General features: G+C 37.1%; 2 protein-coding genes across 9 annotated transcripts in view; both read right to left on the bottom strand.

The window, feature by feature from the left end:
- ubn2 (ubinuclein 2) overlaps positions 1-14891 on the bottom strand; it is a 51654-nt gene extending 36763 nt beyond the window's left edge. The window contains exons 1-7 of one of the 2 annotated variants that reach the window (XM_008121880.3): positions 14248-14891; positions 6993-7085; positions 5349-5450; positions 3481-3618; positions 2601-2713; positions 1573-2065; positions 712-782 (exon numbers count right to left, since the gene is read on the bottom strand). In XM_008121880.3, the coding sequence (XP_008120087.2) occupies positions 712-782; positions 1573-2065; positions 2601-2713; positions 3481-3618; positions 5349-5450; positions 6993-7085; positions 14248-14697 (1460 nt within the window). In that variant the 5' untranslated portion in view covers positions 14698-14891. The remainder of the gene's footprint in view (positions 1-711; positions 783-1572; positions 2066-2600; positions 2714-3480; positions 3619-5348; positions 5451-6992; positions 7086-14247) is intronic. The other variant, XM_008121881.3, reaches the window with a different exon arrangement.
- Positions 14892-16826: 1935 nt separating this feature from the next.
- Positions 16827-25351, bottom strand: part of ift56 (intraflagellar transport 56) — a 30264-nt gene continuing 21739 nt past the window's right edge. For 6 of the 7 annotated variants that reach the window (XM_062980985.1, XM_062980984.1, XM_062980986.1 and 3 more), the window contains 5 exons: positions 24001-24084; positions 22984-23053; positions 21710-21816; positions 20110-20243; positions 16827-17813 (listed from right to left, as the gene is read on the bottom strand). In XM_062980985.1, coding sequence (XP_062837055.1) covers positions 17702-17813; positions 20110-20243; positions 21710-21816; positions 22984-23053; positions 24001-24084 — 507 coding nt within the window. In that variant the 3' untranslated portion in view covers positions 16827-17701. Of the gene's footprint in view, positions 17814-20109; positions 20244-21709; positions 21817-22983; positions 23054-24000; positions 24085-25351 lie in introns of those variants that run through there. The other variant, XR_010006301.1, reaches the window with a different exon arrangement.

Genomic DNA, 25351 nt, shown 5'->3' with positions numbered 1-25351 from the left:
TATTATGTACTGATACTTTCAATAAAACAAGAGTGCTATGGTACTAGAATTTTTGTTTTTCTGCATGAAAAATCTATCTGTATCCGGAAACAGTACTGGCTGCAATCATCTCTCAGTCTCTGGCAGTTTGGTCAGAACAGATGTATATACTTAGGGTTGATCAGGGAATTACACTAGCACACCTATACTTCCATATCTTGTTCTTGTTTATCTTGTACTTGTATATTTTGTTTATCATGATTGCTATCCAATCACGATAAAAGTTGAAACTAATCCTCAACTATTCTTCCACGCAAAATGTGCAACCCCTACCTCATTCATTAAACTTCCCTCCCACTGTGAGAAAATTAAGACTGTAGCATCTATGTGCAGTAATGTATTTCCTTATGCTAGTTTAGACTATCTTTTCCACTACAGCTGGAATATTCCACTAGAGTTGGAATATTAAAAATATTAACAGATAGTATAAAATATGAGCTATCTTAAGACTCTAGCAGTGGAGCTAAACTATACAACATAGATACACAAGAATTCCCATCTGTTGTATTCCTCCTTTTCAGTTTTTATTATCTTCAGCAAATGAACACTTCTAATGAACTTTTCTATGGACCACTTAAAGAATGTGCCCACTTGACTGACTGAAAGTGGCTGAGATCAGACTTTCTCTCCACTAAGCTTAACATATTCCTCCAAAACAAGATGACCACTTACTCAAGCAAGATATTATTCATGTCCTGTGTGAAGAATTTCTTTCTGCCTTCTTCATCAAAGAGCTTGGCAGCCTAGCAACAATAAAAGCCAGATACTTTTAGCACACTTCAGACCTCCAGTGCTGTTGTGATCTATAATTTATAAATCCGCCATCGAGTTACTCTCTCCTGACTGGTAATTGTAAGACATGACTACAGCAGTGCATAGAAAACTACTAGCATTTATTATGTGCCAAATGCTTAAAACAGAATGCCATCGTTCTTACTTCTCCTCACTCAAAAATGATCTCCACATTTTGGTTTACTCAGTACTGCCATAGTGTATGAGAACTATGACAGAAGAATTACTTGCTTGATGCAATTTGACATAATAGGCCCCTACAAATGCTGGTTTTATTTTATTTTATTTTAGAACTTTCTAGGTTTCTCAGTTGTACAAAATGGCAATGTGACTTGAAGTGTTTGAAATTTCAGAGAAGTTATAAAACTAAAACTGCTAAGTATATTTCCAAGTATTATAACCTCTCTATAATCACTGTAGTAGATTTAAAGCATGAGCTGTTAAAGGAGTTTGCTGCATATTGAAGCATGACAAGATGCTTTCTGAAATTTATGAACCACACAGATAAGGAGCAAAACACTACTTATTCTTGAAACATCTGAGCATCTCAAGGCAACCTGACATGTTTATGTTTGTCCATAAGAGACAAACAACTGTAACTTTTAGGACCTGCCTTTTGTAAATAGTGTCGAATCACCTTTGCTTGTAATAGCTACAAAATATCTGGTTTTATGTCTAGCAATTAGGATTGCAACAATTTTTCACAACACTCATCGTAAGCACAACACTCATTACACTTACAACTCTAAGGTCTTCAATGCGCTTTTCTAGTTTTGCTGGCAGACCATCTGGGAGGGCAGGCACTGGCTTCAGTACCAGGACCTCAGAAGTGTGGGAGACCTGTATGGCGCTTCCATTCTCCCCTGATGGTTCTGAGACTGGGCTACCGTTGGAGGTACCATCAAGCAAGCGATCAAAGTCAATGTCCCCCAGCATCTCAAGGGCACTTTCAGCATCCTGTAGAAGTTCACGTTCATTTGTGCTGCCAAAAATTGAGAGAACTGGATCTGTGATGTTCAGGTCAGACATATCATTTCCACCTGTGATGGGGGCAGCAGGGAGTTTATTAGGAATAGAAGTTGCAACTGATACTGTGGGATTAAGGTTATCATCTTTTTTCTTCACTGCTTCTTTTTCCTTCTGAAACTTCCGGATCATAGCAGCTAGAGAAAAGGAATCCTTGTACAGCTTTTTCTTCTTCTTTTCAGATTTATGTGAATTCAAAGCCATTACCCTGCAGATAAAATATAAAAAAAGTACATGGTTGAATTTAATTAGGTATGTTCAACTTGATAAATATTAAAGAAACTGGTGACCAATTTTAGCTTATACTTCCATTGTATATTAGGCAAATATAGTGAATCAATACATTTTTTAAAAAGTGAAGAATGTACATATTTTCTTATCTCATTGTTCACACAAATTCTTTCAGGTTAATTAGATATGGTTTGTTTGCTTAGGAGAAAAAGGAAACTTCAAGAACTCTTGAACAAGGAAAACGTCATGCACACGTTTCCGTTTTGTCTTATTATCAATTGTCACAATTACATTTGCATAAACTTTTAACCAGCACTTTTAAAAACTAGCCATTTTATTGACAGCTTGATGTAAGATGATCGATGGGGGATACATTGTTCATGAATATGGTATACCGTAATTTTAAAGAAACAAATAGCTCACCATGCACATTCTAACAATAATCCAGTACTTGATTGTGACTCATTCACAATAGGGTATTCTCTAAAAGAAATAAGAATGTAAAAACTTACCCCAGCTGCTTAGACACTTTCATTTTCCGAGGTTTTTTCTCCTTCTCTGCTTCCTCATCTTTTCGTTTGCGCTTTTTCATATTGCAATCTTCTCCATCTTTCAGTTTAGCTACCTAATATTTGGGAGGATTAGGTAGAGATAGAAGAAGATAATTAACTCAGCTACAAAATAATAGAACAGACATCTTGCAAGATCAGACCATAATTCATCCAATCTGAACAGCCAAACTCATCTGGGAGCTGATTTCAACCCATCTTTCTTCATTTTTCATCTATTAGTTGTGAGACTATTAGTTGTGAGACAGCCCGAAAGACATACAACAACCCAGTTGTGAGACTATTAGGCATAGTTGGTTGATTGAGGATGCATTATAGAAATGCTGCAGAATCTGTACAAACTTGTTAGTCTTACACATATAGTTCAATGTATTAAATTAAAACTGAATGGTGAGGAACAACAACCGTGCTTTGTCTCAAAATTGCTCAGCCCCCCCCCAATAAAATGCATGAAAAAATGTACTAATGTTATTTTCTAATATCTCTTATTTTTTCTGTGGTTACTCTCAAAATATTGACAGGAAAACCTTGACTAAAGAGAAAAATTGAAGTATTTGGGCTTGCGGGACGATGGTGGTCTGAAAGAGGGCTGGGGGAGGGGTGAGGCGGGAATTGACCATTGGCCTTCAAATAGTTGTGCACCTCTAGTATGCAGACTGCGTGCTAAGATACACACACACACACACACACACACACATATGGTTCATGTTATGAGAATTTTTTTTACTTTTATATGATTTTGTGTGATTAATGATTTATGCCCTTCAAAGTAAACCAGCAAAATTAAAAATATACTTTAACAGAAACCAGAATTACTACTCACTTTAGGTGGTTTCTGTTTTTTGCATCCTGTAACATCTTCCTCTTCAGAGTCAGATGCTTGGCGGAACTGCAGAGTTCCAGTGTTTATATAGAAGCCTCCATATTTAGTAGTCAAAGATGCAGGAACCAATTCATCATACTGAGAAGACAAATGAAAGATTCAGACTAAGAGATCATTATCATTTTCTCAATATCAAATAATGCATTTGTTATCCAGCAATGCAATAAACCAGATATGAAGCCAACCAAAATGTGTTGCACAAAATACACAAACCAATCTGAAAAAAACAACAAATGGATGAATAAAAAACTGAGATACTATAGGATTGATAACACTGCAAGTGCCCAGAAATAGAATTATTACACTATGCAGCCCATCAGTACTTGGTTATTGCACTTTAGGAAGCCCAAACGTCACCTTTCTCATATAGCTTATTTTATATACGCTTTTAATTATGATCTGTATTTTAACATTTTATTGTGTTATGTTTTTATGTATATTTGTTTGTTTTTATGATTGTATTCGGCATCAAATATTTACCTTTTTATGCGTAAACCACGCTGAGTCTCTTTGGGAAGAGAGGGTGGGTTAGAAATAAAAATTTACTTACTTACATTAATAGTAAAAAGGCAGAAGGATACAATAATGGGAAGCTATTAAGACACTTTTAGCTTATTTCAATGTGTTTAAATGTTTCGTAATTGTGTTTTATATTTGTTATATTTTGTAAGGGACTTTAATCAGTTCTTTTTTGTGAGAGCAAGATAAAAAATCCTGCAATAATCATAATAATTTACAGAATATTAGAAATTATGCTGAAAAACAAAATTTCAAGATTCATTAAATATTTACATTTCATCTTGACCATTTCTACTCTGGTAAATGTCAGTATTTAATTATATAAGGTCTCCTCAAGGTTGGACTAAGACTGACTGTAACCTACAATGACACATTATTTCTGCCATTAGTTATAAAATACAGTATAAAGCTTTCTGATCCCACCTTTGCATACAGGTATATGTGTAATAAGACTTGTGACACACTGTAGAAAAACTACAGTCCTAAACATCCTTACTATATAATACATCCTGTAGAACATGGTGGAATTTATTTCAGAGTAAATATGCATTGATGATTCTTGTCAATTGCTGTTAGATTATCTTTTAAATCCACAAGAAATAAATGGAAAATTCTAGAGCATTAAATGTTATTTTTTCCATGAGTTAAAATGGCTCACAGATAAATATAGATGTTTCGTTATTCTTCTTTACATTAATAATATCACAAACAGAGAATAAAAACTATCACAGTAAATGTGAACCAGGCGTAGCCACAGCTCAATAAAATCAACCACATGCAACCTAAAATAAAAAGGGTTTGCAACTCTTTCAAAAAAACTAGGCAAAGAGCAACTTTCTGGGGCAAACTATTTCAAAACGCAGCAGCTACTGAGAAATACCCTCCTTCTAATAATCAACATACTAGCCTTTTGCAGAAAGGATTCAAGCAGGTTTGTTCTGTTTATTGTTACTAGTATATGGTTTGAAAAGGGACTTCTTTCCTAGGATGGATATTTTAAAATAACACTGTGAACATATCTGATATAGTTCCATGCAGTCATGCCAGCCACATGACCTTGGAGGTGTCTATAGACAACGCCGGCTCTTCGGCTTAGAAATGGAGATGACCACCAACCCCCAGAGTCAGACATGACTGGACTTAACGTCAGGGGAAACCTTTACCTTTACCTAACATGAAAACGTCTGTACTAGAAAGCAATTGAAAAGAAGCCAAATGGTAATTCAATGCATACTATGAACTCTTGAAAAGAGAGTGGGATACAAGTATAACAAATAAGATTTACTCACAGCCTCTGAATTATCAATAAAAGGATCTGTTTCATCATAGCCATAGCCTATATCTATTAGATCCTGAAGACGATCCTTTCTATGCTTGTGGGACTTCCCACCCTAGAACAAAAGATTTGCCATTTAGAACACTGCTGAATTATCGGTGTAAAGCATAGTGATATAAGTCAAAAACATGCACCATGGAGTAAACGAACAAGGATTTTCATTTGCCTTAAAAATTATGAGAAAATAGCATGTATCTGAACACAATTTAGCTAGTTCATCAGAGTTAGCAGTTACTTTGAAAATCATGTCCACAAGTGTCATACATACTATGAATGGGCTGCATAATTGTGCAAATAAATGAAGTTTTATAATTGTGAAAATATACATCAACTGTCTATGATATTAAATAGCAATATTAAAATAGGATGGAGTAAAACATATTAAACAATCTAAGAAACCTTTATGGCAGGACTGAGCCAAATCAGACTAAGAGAGCTGTTTGGTATCTTGTGGTTATGATTATATTGTTCTAGAGATCAGCCTTTCTTAACATAGGATCCTCCAGATATTGTTGATTACATTTCCAATCAATCCCATTTCACTGATCTCCACATCAGCATACAGTTGTTCTCATACATACAATGCAAACCAACTAACCATTTACAAGCAAGGCCCTCTGGTGCCTCCCTTTGAATTATATATATGGTGGCCCTTTTTTTCTAGATCTTCATACCTAGCATCTCTCTCACTGACTGTGAACTGAAAAAAGGGGAGGAACAAACAAAATGAAGCAGGTCTTTTGGACTCTTATTTCCATACAAGTAGTAGAAATTGGGGTGGGGGTGGTTTCTTTACAAATGGTGAAACACTGGGCACATTCACACAAAATAAATACTCCACTTTTGTGATAGCAACTGAGTAATGAAGACACTAATCAGTTGTTTACAACTTAGTTTCATCTACCAGTGAGGGCAGCTTTAGCAACCAAAGACTTATCGAGTGGTAAACAGTGTTTTTGTCTGAACTGGTACTCCTAGTTGGTCTTTTCAGTAACCATCTAGAATCTGAAGATATGGTGATTTGGGGATCATTTTAGGGAGACAAGTCAGGAGAAAAAAATGAGCTTTCAGTTAATCCATATATTTGTTATTAGCAGATTTCTGGCTTTTTAGTAAATGTGATCATTGTGTTAGCCAGGAACTAAATAAAATATAATGTTAAGATAGCTGAGTTCACTGAATGTGCTTGGCATAAAATCTATAAAATATCAGGACCCATGATACAGTAAAACAAGCATATACTCCAATTGTCTTGATTGAATATGGACAATCTCAATTAATCCTTCATCATTCCATTTTTCAGCTGCTTCTAAATGTTTCAGTTTCCCCCTTTTGTCAGCTTGCTTCAGTTCTTGCAAACTGAGTTCAAAGTGCAAAAATAGTTTAGATTCAGTTAATTCAGCAGATGGGTAGAAAAGGTAGCTGAATCTTGTGCTTTCCAGTAGATCCAGGCAAAACCTAACTGTTGCAGTCTCTCCTGAGTTGTCCTTCTCCATTTGTCATTTTGACCATACTGTGATGCTGCCTAGCCACATGTGTACTGGTTTCATCTGTGAAAAGTTTGGGGGCGGGGTATTCAGTAGATTATTTTACTCACATATTTTGTTTCAAATTTCTTAGCCAGCATTTCCACTTCATGCCTCTCTCGCTCCTCATCATTAAAAGGGTCTTCAGGGACAGGAGACTTTTTCTTTAGGAGAAAATACCCAAAAATAAGTTTCAGTATTCAGATATGTGCAATAAAAATGGAGAAATAAGTCATGGTACCATTACACTGCAAAGCAAGTAGAGAGAACAAAATTCAATATTTTTATACATTTCTTTTAATGTCTAATATATCAATACAAAACATCTTCGTTCAAAGTAAATCCCAATGGTATCTTTCAAATGTGTTTTTCTACTCTTTCTGGTGAAGGCAGTAACACAATTAAATGCCCTCTCCAATTTAGAATATTAATGGCATACTGAGTGATGACAAAGCCAGTAATTTTATGAGCAGCTAAGGAAATGATCAATACGGAGACAACTTCACAATTGCCTTAAATTGTTATAAATAACAGCTTAGGTCTCCATTCAATTATTAAGCTTTCCTGTTAAACTAGCCTTACTCAAACAACAATTCAAAAATTTCAATTGCAATATAAACCAGTTTATTTTTATTACTAGGGATAAACTACTCTAGTGGTAAAGGGCTCCCCAATAAGCAAAGCCTGTCTCAGTTATCACATCATGACAAAAATTACACAAAAATAGTTGGGTTTATTCCATAGCAACATAATTACTTAATATGCTTCTTTGGTGATGTGACAATTACTAAAGTTCCATATCAATGGTCACAGAGCTATTGGTCGATCACATGGTCATTCAGATTATAAACAAGAGCACATCTCATGTCATCAGAGCCCTCATTAAACAAACACTGTTTATACGAGAGATTATTATGATCCAAGCTACTTGCTTAGATGGTCCACCTTCAGTCTGAACCCTGAATCAGTGACCTGGGGCAGATGACCATAACTCAGCTTGAAAAGCCAAAACATGAGCCTTCTGTCATCATATGTAGTCCCTTCACTGTCTGAACCAGGCAGTTTCAATTTAACCAGTTTCCCATTTCATGGAAAGCAAGAAACTATGGTTATGTATGAGCCAGATACTGCTTTCAAGCTGCCCAGCTTTTAAACAAGTCAATTCAAATGATGGTTTATAGCAAATTGGCTTGTTTAACAAACATTGTTTTGAGCCACAATCTCTAGTTCATACTGAGGTTTTCCTCCTGTGTCAGGAGAAAAGGAAGTTTAACCTAATACGGTCTTGCTCAAACATGTAGAGCTAAACCAGTAGTAGGCAGATTTGTTTGGTCCTGTATTTGTTTTTACTTTTTCTGGTAGCCAATGCATCAACAGGACTAAGGTGCAGATGACATACATTTGGAATTAAAACACGGGTCTCTATAAAGAGAATACTGAGCCAAATAATGTATTTTTAAGAACTGTGTTTAAGAATTAGAACTGAAGTACTGTTAAGTTGAGCATCCCTTGTCCAATCTGCTTGGAAGCAAGACTGTTTTTAATTTCAGAACACCAGTATTTACATATATGTCCATATATCTTGGAAATGGGAACCAAGTCTAAAGGAAAGTCATTTATGTTATATATACACATTATACATATAGCCTGAAGGAAATTTCAGACAATATTTTCTATAATTTTATGTATGTAACAAAGTTTGTGGGCATTTAACCACGAGAAAGCCAAGGTGTGAATATCTCAACTACTCATGTGGACAATTCTGGAGTATTGGGAATTCCAGATAAAGAATGTCCAACCTGTACCAACACATTGTTTTTCAAGAAACCTAAGCCTAAATTTTCAAATGAACTAAATTAGAAATCAACAATATGAACATACGCAGTTTCCAGGTAATATCTGTGGGACAGGTAATATGCAGCAGGTAATCATTCTTAATTTTTAGAGCAAGAAACATGTGTTTATGTTTTAAAACAAAGAGAAACAGAAAGGCCTGAACTAGCCAACAAATACCTGCAACACATGGTCAATTACATTTAGTTTGGATGTTACTCATAAATATATCAAGTGGGTTGGGATCATAGTTTCCCTTACTAACTTGAGCATGAAATATAAACCATTGGAAAATTGCTGTGAATTTTCTTTATGTTGCATGCAATTGTTTTCAAATCAATATTTTTGAACAGTACTTGCTTTTTGGTGAAAGGTATTGTATAAATATGAATAAGTATTTCCTCTTCAACAGAGGTGCCACATTAGCAACAGTTATCTGAAGACTATATAAAGACCTTAGTCCCACACAACAAATTATCAAGAATTTTAAATTTGCTGCATGCACATATATCCAAGTACACACACCCCCCAGAGTGTTATGCAGAGGCTGTAAATATGCATGCTGGCTGCCTACACAACATTTCTAAACACTGCAACAGAATATTGGCAGGAAACACATAGAAAGAATGTGCCTCCATGCTTACAGTCCATAGAACCATTACGGAAGCTATGTCTGTACCCCCATTCTTTACCAAAAAGCAACAAGATTTACTTTCTGATCAATGCTATGAGGCAAAAAGTATATTAAGTTCCATCATTGATTGCAAGATGGAAAGTTACATTTCATAAATTACAAAATACCATATTGCTGGAACAACTGTTATAAGGAAAATCCTCATATGCACAGGAACAAAATTATGCAAAGACTAATTTGCGTTTTTGTATTAAGTCAGTAGTACCAAGGCAAACAATATAAAAAGAATAATCCTTAATTACAGACTATTTTAAAGATAAAAAGTATGTTGCAGAGGAATGGTTTCCATAGTCCTAGAGGTGTAGTGAATAATATCTGGCTTGCATCAGGGTCTATACAGATTAGAGACTTTCAATGTAGACATGGCTATCTTTGTAAAGTGTACAGGATAATACCTGAACTGGAGAGAAACAGCAAACACCCATGGGTTGCAAAACATAAGTCTTATGATATGGTAATAGTTTAGAAAGACAAGTCAGCAAACTCCACTATGTTCATAAAAAAACAAAGGCAGACTACTCTCCTCTGGTTCATAAAGAAGAAAATACATGTTTAGTAGAACCTAATGGAAGAGGAGCAGAGAGGAAGGGCCCAGTATCCATCTCTTTTTTTCTTCTTATTAGTATGTCTGTACTGAACACACCATAGGCTTATTATGTATGTGCATATACAAAGAGAACACTTCTTTGATGTTTCAGATAAGCATATTAGACTTGGTCCATGAAGTCCTGTGTTCAAATTTCTATAACCTGTTATTATCTGAGGACAGTCACTTTCTAGCCTCTATAATAGATCAGTTTATCGAGATGAGAACAGGCCACAACAAGCCTTGAACTCACATGCCTCCATTTTCTTCTGCTTTTGTTGTTTTTAATTAACCAGTTTCTACAGGTTACATTAATTCCCTAAGATTCTGGACCATTTGTAACTGTGGTTTACTGAGATAAGATAGCTTTATAATCCATGGTTGGAATTTTAGTTGTTTCAAATAAATCACAATTTGCCAACTTCAGCAAAAACAAACTATGATTACTAAAATGGAAGCAAAGGATTTTCATTTTCTCACAACCATGCTTGGGGAAGGAAATATCAGGGAATACACGCATGCCCAAATTCTCTGTCTTGTATCCACAATTGTTTATCATATCTGAAAGAGCATAGAGCTACTATGAGGATAAAACTGAACAATCTAGTTTTACATGGATGATAATTATCCAGATGTTATATATGTAATTGTCTCTTTTTAGCATCACATTGATACTTGCAAAATAGATGGACCACTTTATAATTAAAATTGTTAACATAACTTCAATTCAGAATGTTAAATGCATAGCTACTGCTAACCAATTTTCACATAAAGTTACCAAACAAGAGTCTTTTAATAATGTGTGTTTCTGCTTCCAGCATTATGGAAGAGACATAGCTGACAGAAATAATTACTTATGGAAACAAGGCTATATTTATGTCATCTCTTTCAACTTCACTTAGATTATTTTTATTTACCATTTTATTTATCATTCTCATTGTTTCAAAACAGTCTCATAATGAACAGAAAACTAATGATCATATATGGTCATGATTTTACCCTGTTTTGTGTTTTAAAATTTCACGACATTTAAGTAAAAGTAGGTAATGTAAGGTAGAATATGCAGCTGGGTAAGTGGTTCACTGTAGTGTTGCAGTGTTAGACTAGATTTAAGTTACAATAAATATGAAACTAAAGACTGGTTTGACATACCAGGTTGTGGAAATATCACCCTTGAGACTCATATAAAGAGAAATAGATTGTAAAAAGCCACACATAAAAAGTGTCTTATTTACTTTCTAGTGATGCAGACAATATAGGCGAATCTCACTGACAGAACAGGAGGTTCTATGAACACACCTTCAGTGGTCTTGTAGTGTGCAACAATGCCACAGTTCAGACATGTTGTTATACTTCCTGAACACAACCAACCACTAACAATGGGGTGCTTGCTTCATCTACAGAAGTCTATTCATTCAAGCATAGAATAATTCAGTATTGTCATTGCCACTGGAGGACTGTCAGCAATTCAGAAGATTCTGGACTGTACTTTGTTTGCATGTTGATTTTCCTGTGAGTAAAGTGGCCCAAAGTAATAATTCAATTACTGGTTAGTTTCTCAACAATACATAAGGAGAATGTAGGCTGGGATTGGCTCACTCCCTAAAAGCCCTTTATATTTGTGAAATAGGCTGTACTATCATTTCTAAAACTCAGTATTCGCTAATATTCACAAAAGACCATCAAGAGGCTCTTAAAACATGGAGTAGGCAGCACAGTAGTCTAACTCTAGTTTGATGGAATTGCAATTAAAATAATTTATGGAGTTCATGCATAATGATAATATTAATAGCAACCTTTTCCACTGCCATCTACTCTGAAATCTCTCTGCTTCACTATAATGAAGTACATTCAGATCAAAAGATCTATCAGTACCAGCCAATTTCACAGACATTTTAAATATAAAAGCATTTTTTCTTGCTTTTTACATGAAAGGTTACGAAAATCTACCTTTTTTCCATAGTTCTACTAATCCTGATTGCTATCAAACTCTTGTGGAACTACATGATAAAATTTTGTTTGTAATTGCAAAAGTATTATTGCAGTGGATCCTTCAAAAGTGGATACAAAGCAAAGAAAGAAAGGGCTTTATTCTATTTATGTATATTTTGACTTCCTTCCTTTGAAGTCATACTTCAACATGGCATATCTCGACAATTAGATTTGACCAAGTAGGCTGCCCTGAAGTATTTAAAATACAAAGCAGTTTCCCGGAATCACGATCAATCTTAACTTGCATCAAATATTGTCTATGAAAGTGTGCAGCATCAAACTCAGTTTTGCATTTGATCTCACTCCTACTCAAGCAAACCACGCAGGACGAAGTGGGAGGTACAACACAACTTTCAAAATGCACCGAATGAAAAAATAGTGCAGATAACCCTATGGGACATGCCCAGACTTAATGGGGAAGGATATTTGTACAGACATATACAGTAATCTAAAGTTAACCAAAACTCAAGCAACCAGAACTCTCAAGCAATTGGAAAAAAAATAGAAAAAATAATAATTTAAATAAGAATTAAGATACATACAGTAAAACTGTGTTATATTTTGTCTTTATTTTCTTTTAATTTCTGTATTTCAATATTACTATCAATTCAATAGAGTTTATGGTATGATATAGTATGGAGTATAATATTAGGCCTATTTTTAAGAATAACTGTCAAGCAACCAGAAACTACATTTAGTACCTGAGAGTGTACTGTACAGATAAATGCAGTTTCTAGTTGCTTGAGTCAGATTCTTAGTTAACTACTACTAATTGGTGCTGGCTATAGGGAGCACACAACGCCCCTATTAAAGCAGGTCCATTGGCTGCCGATAAGTTTCTGGTCTCAATTCAAAGTACAGGTTATTATCTATAAAGCCCTAAACGGTTCAGGCCCTGCCTTATGTACCTGTGTGAGTGTTAAGATCTGCCAGGAAGGCCCTACTCACGGTCTAGCCACCATCACAAGCGTGGTTGGTGGGGATAAGGGAGAGGGCCTTCTCAGTGGTCCCCCCCCCCCCACTTTGGAACGCTGTCCCCAGGGAGATTAGGAAGGCTCCCACAGTCCTCCTTCCAAAGGGATTTGAAGACTTGGATGTTTAAACAAGACTTTGAGAATGTCTAGCCCCAATGGTCCACAATTAACGACACAACACTGCACTTTCATTCCTTGCCCTTGTTCCTTACCTACAATTTGCAGTATCCCATTCCCTTGTTCTTGTTTAGTTTGGCCACGTTTGACAGCAATTGTCACCATAGGTTATTGGGCGCTGTTTTGTGCTTAAATTGTTGTTTTATATGCTATTGGTTTTACTTTTTTGTATTGTACTCTGTGTTTATTTTATGTGTTGTTTCAGGCACTTTGTGTCATATGTAAGTTGCCCCGACTCCCTTCGAGGAGATTTTTTTTTTTTTACAAAAATAAGGTTATTATCGTTATCATTATTATTATTATCTGATGCTGTTTCAATTACAGTAGAGTATCGCTTATCCAGCCTTCACTTATCCAACATTCTGTATTATTCAACACAATCTGCCTTTTAGTAGTCAGTGTTTTGTAGTCAAAGTTTTCAATATATTGTGATATTTGGTGATAAATTTGTAAATACAGTAATTACTACATAATGTTACTGTATATTGAACTGCTTTTTCTGTTGATTTGTTGTAAAACATGTTTTGGTGCTTAATTTGTAAAATCATAATGTAATATGACGTTTAATAGGCATTTCCTTAATCCCTCATTATCCAACATTTTCGCTTATCCAATGTTCTGCCAGCCCGTTTATGTTGGATAAGCAAGACTCTACTGTAGTTTCTGGTTGCTTGAGAATTACTATTAAAAATAGGTCCAATATTATACTCTCTCCTGCACCTTGTGAATAAAAATTGAATTATGGGAGAACTCTTGATTTGTGCCAGAAGCCCTTCAACCAGCAAATGGGAGGGAACTGCGTCCCCCAGTTTCCCCACAGAGATCCCAAGGGCCATCCAGTCCAACCCCATTCTGCCATGAAGGAAAAACACAATCAAAGCACCCCGGACAAACACCTGACTGGATCAGGGTTTATCTCCTGGTAGAGAAGCGTTTAGATGGCTCGCCTGTCATCCCTCTCCTCTCCACAGAAGAAGGCCAGCCATATGGAGGAGCAGCGACTAAACGTCCGCCAGGGCCAGCTGAGGGCAGGAAGGAGAAAGGAGTGGGGCGGCGCGCAGGTCCCGTACCCGGGGCTCGCCGGACAAGAGCAGCTCGGGGTAGCTGAACTCCACGCAGCTCTCCTCGGTGGGGTCCTTCAGCGCCAACTCCAGGCGAACCGTCTGACGGTGGGGCGGGGGCGGGGGCGTCGTCGTCTCCTGATGGTGGCTTTCCTGCTGCTCCTGGACCTGAGGCGTCCTCGTCGTCGTTGTGGTCTCCGGCCTCGGAGTCTGTGGCGGCGGCAGCAGCAACAGCGGAGGCTTCGAGGTCTGCTCCGGAGGCGGCCCCTCTGCTCGGCCGCTGTTGTCGTGGTGCTGAGGCGGCGGCTCTGGCAGTTTCAAGGCCTCGCGCCCTAATGGCTGAAGAGGCTTCTCCGCCGCCTCACGACCCGCCCCGGACTCAGGCCCCGGAGCCTCTGCGCCCTCTCGGCGCCTCACGGGTGACAGGCTCACGAACGGCACCCGGCGCGGCTCCGCCATCCTCCGGCACCCCCTCCCCCACCTGTTCGGTGCGACGACCCGCTGCCCGGCTCCGCCTCCTCCTCCCTCGGACCGGGCCGGAGCCCCTCCCCCTGCTCACTAGCTGCGGCTGCTGCCGCTGCTGCTTCTCCTCCTCGCTGCTGTTGCCGCCGCCATCTTGGAGCACTTTCCCCCCTCCTCCCCACGTAAATAGAAGCAGGCCACTAGGGCACGCATGCGCGGAGGAAGAACCGTCACTGACGCGCCGCTTCACGTCACTATTGTTATGGCTCGGGGTTTTCTATACGTCACCACGAGCGCACGTTGGGCACGCTGGACCCCCCTTCTTCCACGCCCGTAGTTGCCTTGGAAACGGGCACGCCAAACTTAGGGAAGGCTCTTAAAGGGGCAGGAAACGGCCTGTTCCGAAAGTGAAATAAAGTATGCCAACTTTTCTGCACGAGCATGTCTATTCACACATCAAAAGATGTATTTTGGAAAGGCAGTAGGTTCCAAATGAATAGTTCTGTTGCAGCAAACACACGCGGTGGTCTTATAAGGTCCTTAAAACCTGAGACCACAAGCCTATTATGCAGGCATGGGCAAACTTCGGCCCTCCAGGTGTTTTGGACTACAACTCCCACAATCCCTAAGAGCCTGCCGGCTGTTAGGAATTGTGGGAGTTGTAGTACAAAACACCTGGAGGTCCGAAGTTTGCCCATGCCTGCTATTATGCATGTCTCAAAAATACTGTAAGTCCAACCGATTTCTAACAATGTGTTGTCGAAGGTTTCCATGGCCGGAATCACTGGGTTGCTGTGAGTTTTCCGGGCTTTTGGCCATGTCCCAAAAACATTCTCTCCTGACATTTCACCCACGTCTATGGCAGGCATCGTCAGAGGTTATGAGGTCTGTTGAAAACTAGGTAAGAGGGATTTATATATTATATGTCCAGGATGAGAAAGAACTCGTGTCTACTTGAGGCAAATATGAATGTTGCAGTTGGCCACCTTGATTAGCACTGAATCCCCCCCTCCCCCCCACCAATGAAGTTGACTGAATAAAATTGTATTGTATTATCCAAGCTAAACGGGCCGGCAGAAGCTTGGATAAGCGAATATCTTGGATAATGAGAGATTAAGGAAAAGCCTATTATACATCAAATTAGGTTACGATTTTACAAATTAAGCACCAAAACATGTTATACAACAAATTGGACAGAAAAAGTAGTTCAGTACGCAGTAATGTTATGTTGTAATTACTGTATTTACGAATTTAGCACCAAAATATCACGATATATTGAAAACATTGACACAAAAATGGCTTGGATAATCCAGAGGCTTGGATAAGTGAGACTCTACTGTAACTGCAATTTGATACTACTGCTAGAGGCCAACATGGAAACTTTTAGAAGACACAAATAATGGTGAGGTCACTTCTTAGGCTACTAGACATTATGATCTTGTATTACGTCCAGTATGCATTAATCCAGCTATGGAAAGCACATAGGTGGGACATGGACATCGGGCTGGTCAGTGTGGGAAAAATGCTACACCGAAACCTTCACCTTGATTCAGCAGGGCTCCTCTGATTTTTATAGCAATTATGCTGCTATTTCAGTACCATGGACTATAACTTAATAAAAAATATCAACTGGAGAAACAGTATATAATAAGCACTCTCTATTGGTGAAACAAAACTTGAATGTTCACTCTTCACCCAACTCTGAACAGAAACAGATCAGCTAACAATAAGATGCTTAGTGACTAATTTAAAAGGCAGACTTATAAAGCATATGGCAGGCAGATTTTATCTTTAACTATGAGTTTCTTATTTTATATTTACATATATGTTCTGTTTTATAATACTGTCACAATTCATGTCGACACAGCATTCATTTTAGCCACATATGCAACTTAAAGCAGTGCTGCTCAAAATGGTGGTCCATGGACTGGTGCAAGCCCCTGAGACATTGGCTGCTGTCTGCAAGTTTCCAGGAAAGGAAGGGACAGTTGAAGTAATAGACACAAATATGGTGTCCTGACACATTAGGAAAACAATTCATGACAATCGTCATAAATAACTTAAGAAACACTGATTCAGAGGATGAAATCTCTTTATAAGAAACATGAAAAACAATAAACAGCTAATTATTTTAATATATTTTATTTCTCTGTATTTTATCCAAAATTAAAATTTAGTTGATGACATTCTTAAAAAAACATAAAAATTATTTTGAGCTATTTTCATAAAAACTGTGCACTGCATATTTTACACGTATAAGTGTGAACTGCAAATTCTACTGTGTATTTCAATGTATACTGTATATCTTTATAATTATCTATAGAAATTAAATAATACATTCTTTAAAATGGATCTCCCTATTTCTCAGACTGCAGTATTCACAAACATTTGCAATGTGAGACAAGCACCTTTCATAATTAAGTCTGATAGCCATCTCTAAAGAAGATGGGGAAAGAAATGTATTTGACGCATCTATATTTTGCATTCTTTCCTCAGCATTTCCCTCCGTGTACACCAGACCATTGTTATTAAAAGCATGTCAGTGGACAGGTTTCCTGTAGATGCCATTTCCAGTTTTTTTGTTATGCTTCAGAAATATTATTTGGAATGATGAAGGGTCTTGTAGAATCTGAGGGGTAACTCTTGACATCATTTTCTACTCTCTTTAACAATGGATACAATGAGGTTGAGCCTATCAGTGCACAATGTAGTCTCGGAACAAACACTACTGAATTGACACTAAGACAATTTGTAGACTGAAGCTGAATGATAAAAAATTGTAGTACAAAATAAAATGGAACCTGGGTAGTTGCAGCAAAAAGTTCTTCATAAATATGACAGATAGGTTTCATTTTAAAATATGATAAAAATATAGATCTATTCTGAATATCATATATTTTCACATTTCTCTGTTACACTAGCATCAGGCTCAAAAATGCAACATTGCCCGGGCTAGAAACAACACAGATAGCTGCTGCTTCCATTTTCGGGTGATGGTGTTTTAAAGAGGAACTCTGTTTTCCTTGGCCCACTTCTTTATTATACGAACAATGTACTCCACTTGTGGATTACCGGTACTTCTCAGAATATGCAGCACCTCTCTTAGTGTATCTCTGAAGAAATAAAACACAAATATTAGAAAATAGATGAAAGCTAGACCAGGCCATGTGGCCAATTTCTAGCAAACAATATTCAAAATGTTTTGGCATGTACCTATTCTATTGTCCTGGCCTCACTTGGCCAAACAATGAAAAAAAGAAGCCATGCAAAGAACTGGGCCAGGATTTTAAAATGTGACCTCACCATCATCATGCACCTAACAATCCATAGTGATAGTGCAGGACTAATTGGCTATCTGGTGCTAAATAATAATAATTTATTTCTTACCTGCCTCTCTTCATGGCTTGAGGCAGACTACAGAATAATTAAAGCTCATAAACATTGTAAAAATACCACAAATACACATATTAAAATGTATTTCCCTAAAAAATACATATTAAAATGTATTTCTATAAATAGAGATTATTTGGCTCCTTCTTATATTTACATATTGTATTTCATCAAATCTAAGATGCGTTTCTCATGTAAACATCTCAAAAAATGGGGTGCGTCTTAGAATCGTGGGTGCTTAGATAGAAAGATAGATAGATAGATATAAACAAAGCTCTTTTTCTCTTGGTGGTACTGAAATTAGTGTGCATCTTGGAATCGATGAAATATGGTCGTTGTTTTTTGCCTATTCTCTACTGTATACTTGAGAAGTGATATTGCCTAATGAAGGCAGATGCAAACCTTCCACATTCACTGGGGCTAGGGGTGCAGAATTGCTGCAAAAGGGAACAAATAAAAATAAAACAAACCCTTTTTTATCTGAGAGAATACCTCTCTAGGAATCTCTAGGTTAAGTTGACCATAGAGTCATACTGCAGGATCTAGAGATTTCCAGAAAGACTACATTAACCAAACTCTCTGCCTCGGAGTGTGGTGGACACTCCTTTCTGGGAAGCTTTTAAACAGAGGCTGGATGGCCATCTGTCAGGGCTACTTTGATTGTGTTTTTCCTGCATGGCAAGGAGTTGGACTAGATGGCCCATGTGGTCTCTTCTAACTCTGATTCTATGAAACCTGAAAATACTCAAATCCGCAGAGGTCAGGACAACTAACTATACTCTATAAAAAGGCCATAATATGCAGGGTCACGGTGACTTAATGAGGTGGGGAGTCTTTAGTGAGTATGCTGAACTTTGATCACAAACACACAACATTTCAAACTGTGAGGGGTTTAAAAATAAAAATTTGAAAAATACTACTGCATCTCACTGAAAGCAGGGGAAACTTTAGATATACAACAAGTGGAAGCTCAATTAAAAGAAAATGGTAAAAGTATAAACTTGGCATCATATGGTGTAATGATAGCTGGCAACTAGATGATATTAAAAGAGGGTTAGAAAAATTAATTAAAATTAACTAGCAAATCTAGACTTCATCAATAGGAGTTTAGTGCCTGAATCGAAACAAGTAATAGTCCACTCTATTCTGCTTTGATCAGGCCACACCTGCAACATTGTGTCCAGTTCTGGGTACCACAATTAAAAACTGATATTGATGGTTTATCTGAGTCCACATTGCCATATAGTCCAATTCAATGTGGATTTTATACAGCTGTGTGGAAGGGGTCTGAGGAGGAGGAGGAAAGCTTGTTTTCTGCTTCAGGCAAACTTAAAAAGTGTTTTTTTATAGGCAATGTGGCGAAGATGCAGAAATGGCCACTATTTCAATCTGCTTTAAAAGTTAACTAAATTATGGGCCATTCAATGTCTATCGGCCTTGATAGTTAAATGGTGCTTTCACTTCAGAGGCTGTACGCTTTTGGGAATGTCAGTTGCTGATGGAATAAACAAGGCAAGACAGCTTTTGACTCCTTGCCCTACTTAGAGGATTCTAGAAATATTGGCTGGCCTCTGAGAACAAGATGTTGGCCTTTGGATGCATAATAATGGGAATATATCTTCAATTTATTGACATGCATATCTTCAGTCATAAAAGAATAAAAAAGAACAAAATAAATTTGCAGCACAAATAAACACCACTAGTTATTTTTACAAACCCAATAACATTTTAAGAAAAAAGGCCCTTCTTATAATTATACATCTTAAGTGTATAGTAAATCTTCATTTTATTTTAACTATAATGTTTTTGAAACATCATGGATAAGAAAATGCAGATAGGACTTCCATGCACAATCCATTAGTTATTAGGATCTATAAACAGCAAAAGCTTTCTTCCTTTCTTTAAGTACAATAAATATGCTGTTGCTGCAGGCATTTGGCATTAGTGAGTAGAATGGTGAAACAACAATATAAAGGGAACTGGCTCAAAAAGAAATAGCAAAAAATGTAGTGTACATACTTAGGTTCTCTACCAGCTACAATCATCTGGAAGATGCCTACGCAGGCACCCCTTTTGCCTTCCCAGTATTCAGGGTTAGGATCCAGTCTTTCCAGGACATCAAAAGCTTTTGCAGAATAGTAAAACTGGCCCATCTGCACAGTAAATAAAGTTACATGTCTGAGACACCTTATTTCGGGGAGGGAGAACAAGTAAAAAGCAGAGCAAAACATTTTAAAGAAGACAGCAGAAATTTTATAATCTATTCTAAGTCAACTACAGACAAAATAATTAATTTTACCAATTTGCAGATCATCTCAAAAACCATGTTCCTACATAGTTCTAACAACCATGTTGAAATATTCATACCAATGCTACTTATATCAAAACATTATTAAACAGAACTTTAAAAAACTACAGTAGTCTCTCACTTATCCAACATAAACGGGCCGGCAGAATGTTGGATAAGCAAATATGTTGGATAATAAGGAGGGATTAAGGCAAAGCCTATTAAACATCAAATTAGGTTATGATTTTACAAATTAAGCACCAAAACATCATGTTATACAACAAATTTGACAGAAAAAGTAGTTCAATACGCAGTAATGCTATGTAGTAATTACTGTATTTACGAATTTAGCACCAAAATATCACAATATATTGAAAACATTGACTACAAAAATGCGTTGGATAATCCAGAACGTTGGATAAGCGAGTGTTGGATAAGTGAGACTCTACTGTAATCCCATCTCAGATCATACTAAAGCATTTCATTAAAAGCTGTTTTCCAACAAAAAGGTTTATGAATGTTTCTTGAATTTTAGGGCTAAACTTAATATTTGCAACCACAATGATGAAGTTCAGTAGCAGAGAACATGCCTTCCATACAAAAGGATCCCAAGTGGCACGCAATACCAAGAAGGGCTGGCAAATATTCCCTTTTAGAAGCATATGGAGTCACATATTAAGATTATTTTAATATGGACCAACAGTTTGGATAATATGCTATGCTTTCCCCCCCTGAAACTGAATTTTTGTGTAAAGGAGTTAAGAAACCTAAACACATATATCTGGAAGTGGGTGTGGGTGGGTTGAAACTTTATTTGACATAATCTACATTTATATAGTGGTGGAAAATAAAGAGTAGATATATGAATTTTATATTAACTCCTTGAGAAGGCATCCTTCCTCTTGGCCACAAAACGAATATATTACACTATTTAAGATACAATTGTAAAACCCAAAAGTGCATGAATATCAAGTGAGGTGAATAAAATAACTGAACATAAAATAAAACTATTTTAAGTTCATTTGTAACACAGACTTGTTCAAAAACAACAGGTAAAAATCTCAGATGAGTTACTCATTATTATTCAACTATCTCAACAAGATTTCTACCACCTGCTCTGAATTGCGAAATACTTATTACAAAAGGGGAATAAAAAATCCCATCCTAATGCTATCACAGAGGACTGGCAGTGACACTGATAACAAACTAAAACACGTGTATTAAGTATATACACAGTAGCAATACCTGAAAATAAGTTCTTTTTCCCAAAAAAATAGAGTAGTTTCTTAAGGTTTCTTAACTGATACTATAAAAGGAAGGAAGGAGGCTCACTTTGTAGCAGTCATTTGCTATTAGTTGTAAAAGGCTAAATGATTCCCCTGAGGTTTCCATCTTCAAGTACAACTCCCAGGCTAGTCGTGGCTTCTTATTCATAATGTCTGCAATTAAAAGAAATTTTGATCTAGTCGAGACATGTCATTAGAGTTTGCAGAAGTACATAAGCATTCTAATCAGCAGCACATTTCATTATTTTTGGTGTTCTGATAAATGAAAAGAGACGTGACCGCACCCATTACCACTTATACAAAAACTGACACTCTAATATAAAGCAGAAAATATATAAAGCAGTAAAAAATCCTTGTTGGATTTGCTCAGAAGTAATTGATTGGTTTGAATACAGTGCTGGTCTACATAATCTGGAGGTAGGCAACATTTTATCCTCCCTGCATATTGACAGACGGCACCCTTTTCTGACTTTCCTTAAAAAATTGCACCACAAATGGCAAACTGCACCTAGAGAACATTTAGGGGGTACTATTTAAATGTAATTCACCCTAAGCCTGTTTCAAGCACTCTAAATTCCTTTTAAAAAATCCAAGAAGTTGAGGCAGCCAATTTCTTTTAAGAAATCATGGGGGAAATCATTTTTTGTATTTAAAGGGGCTTGAAGGACCATACTGAGGCCCTGCAGAGCTATATACTATCTGTGGCTAGACTTCTGCTCATCCCTTGGACTTTAAACTCCAGGTGGCTCTCCACATCAATGGTTTTCATTTTTCCAGATTTGATTATTCACCAGTATGTTTAATAGGTTCTCTCTGGGAATTTCTAGGCCCCCAGTAAGATTCAATGGCAAATTTCTGCCTGAAATTGATCATAGATTTGTACTGAAAGACCTACAAATTCCTAGAAAGAATATCTCTAGGCATTTCCTGATCCTCCAATGTGTTTCTATGGTTAACTTCTGGTGGATGTTAACCATAGATCTGCCCTGGAATGCCTAGAGGTTCCTAGAGAGGTGTTTATTCAGGTAAAAATAGCATTTTTAAAATTGTGTTTTTCCACTTTCATGGGAGTTCTGTACCAAGAACCCCAGCAAATATGGAAGGCTCACTGTATTTGCATTTCTGGCTTCCCCAAAAACTGTGGCAAGGTCAGTATCTTGCAGGTCATTTGTCTCCTAAAAGGTATCCAGCTAAATCTTTATATCTTTAAAAATTAATTAAATCTGCCCATAAAATGAAAACAAATTTATGTACAAAGTGAACATCAGAGTTGATGCAAAAGAAATAATTCACATTTGATAACAGAGTAATGTGACTCACAGCAGCGAGCTAACCAGCTGAGGTAAACAAAATCATTCTTTATTTTCTCACTTTGAATCAAGAGGAAAACCTGACAAGAAGAAGAGACAAACAAAAACTAAGTATCTGTACTTTATTGTACATATCTTCACTCTAATATGAAGCTAATTTTATGCAGGACAAACACAGTTTTAAGTAGAAAAAGGTTACATGCAGGGGATGTCAGTGTAAAACAGAAGCTTAAGTTATTCAGTTCAGTAGTCTTATCTAAGATCTCTGGAGCACTTTGAAGTGCTAAGAGATAGTTATGACTTGTTTTGCACAGCTGGCAGCAGGAGTTGGTATATAACAAGCAAAGTATAAAGAAAGATGGGATGATATAAAGACTAGAATTCAAAGACAAATATGAGGATGAGGAGTGATTTTAAACTGCAGAGTTTAATGAAATACTGGCTTACTGCCAAGTCAGGACTGCATGGTATCTACGTTATTTGTTGTAATGATGATGATTACAACAATAATATTGTTATGTTTATTTAAAATGTATATTCCCTCACAGCTATAATGCTAACTCATTGTTACAAGAATATTCATTTTTTTCGAAACACGTAATGATTTTGTACTTAGAAAAATGTATCATTTCCTTTCTATTTTGCTGCTTTGCTTTTTATTTGTGGTTATGTGAATTTCTCATAATGAGAGCAACCACTGTGAAACGCTCCATGCACACCACACACCACATTTTGACATATCATGTTCACACTGATCGGAAAGGTGCTATTTGGCCATTTTGCAACATTTTAGTCATTTTTTGGCCCCACTCATATTGTAAAGGCCTGTTATAGCACAATTCTACATATGCCTACTCAGAAATAAACTTCCACAAAAATACTTTACACTGATATCATTAACACCACCTTCCAATGTACTGCAGAAAGGAAGCACATAGTAAAACATTCAAAAAGGTTCAGACAAATAAGGTAAATAGGAAACATTTTTCTTCCTCATCTATGCAGTTTTAAAGAAGTACAGACATACCTCCTCAGCCTCACTGGTGTTGCCAGTAGCAGCTTTGGCTTGGGCGTAATTAAAGTTAAAAGTATCATCATTGTAGAAGTAACTCTGCAAAAAAGTCATGCACAGCAAATAAATGAATAGTATACACAATTTTATAAAATAATGATCTAAATATCAGTCTTATAATAAACTGGAGGGTGTTGAAATCAAGTATTATACAAATAATAACTGCAATAAATTTTTAGCTGGAGTTTGTGATTGAGCAGACAACTGATATACTCCACGGTATTAACCACAATGAATTTCTCACTGAGTAGCCACATTATCTGAGCATTTTCTTTCTGAGCATGTTAATCGTGCTGTGATGTAAATGTTGTCCTTCCTATCTGATCTTGGAAGCTAAGAAGGTCAGCCCTGGGTTGTACTTGGATGGAAGGACACCAAGGAATACCAGGTGCTACACTCCAGATATCACAGGAAGGAACTGGCAAACCCACCTTTGAGAGTGCTTCCAGACTGGGCTTAAACCCATGACAAAGCAGGTTTAAGAAACACGCTTCATCATGAGTTTAAGTCCCCATGCCCTTGCCGAAAACCGGGCTTTCCTGGGTGGGTGTCCCCATGCCAGCGCGGTATCTACCACACTGTCATGGGGCCACCCCAACCCCCTACCAAAAAGCCCTTAAAATAAGAGAAAAGTTACCGGGCAGTCATGAGCGATTTGCCCCCCACCCCCACCCCAAAGAGGCTTCCAGAGAGGCCCAATGGCAGCCCAGTAAGTTTTCTCTTATTTTAAGAGTTTTGGATCTAATGGGGTATCAAATTAATTCGGGATAAACAGGATTTTCCTGATTTGTTTGGAATTAATCCTCTTTTACTGAAGGTATCATTTGGACACCTCTGGTAAAAGTCTGACAGAGCTCGCATTTTGGTCCCTGTCTGGAAGGGCCCGAAGTATTCGATGCCTAATGACACCCTATGAAATTAATGTGGTTGTCATATGTCGACAGGCAACTTGAAGGCACATTAATACACAAAGCTTCATTCAGCTAGTTACTAGCATTATGTAGAAGAATTGCAAGTATATCTTGGCCCTCAATAGTGGAAATTGTGCTCAGGCTCGCCACTCCTTCCAGACCTTGCTTTTAATAAGTGCTGCCTCACAGTTTTAATTCTTTACACAAATGTAGGCCTAACAACTTGCTTTCTAAAAATTAAAGCTATGATTCTCAAGCTGCAAAATTCTATGTCTGTTATTTATAGTATAGCTACTGAATCATACCGAATTACAATACTGGCCCCACCCTGATTATATCCCTGCCAAATATGCTGCAGGATATTTTCTTAGATTTTTCATGTATGCACTGATCTG

This window comes from Anolis carolinensis, chromosome 5 (genome assembly GCF_035594765.1).
Source record: "Anolis carolinensis isolate JA03-04 chromosome 5, rAnoCar3.1.pri, whole genome shotgun sequence".
Classification (NCBI taxonomy): Eukaryota; Metazoa; Chordata; class Lepidosauria; order Squamata; family Dactyloidae; genus Anolis; species Anolis carolinensis.
Note: the sequence above shows the minus strand (reverse complement) of the source record. Positions and strands in the feature narration are given on the sequence as shown.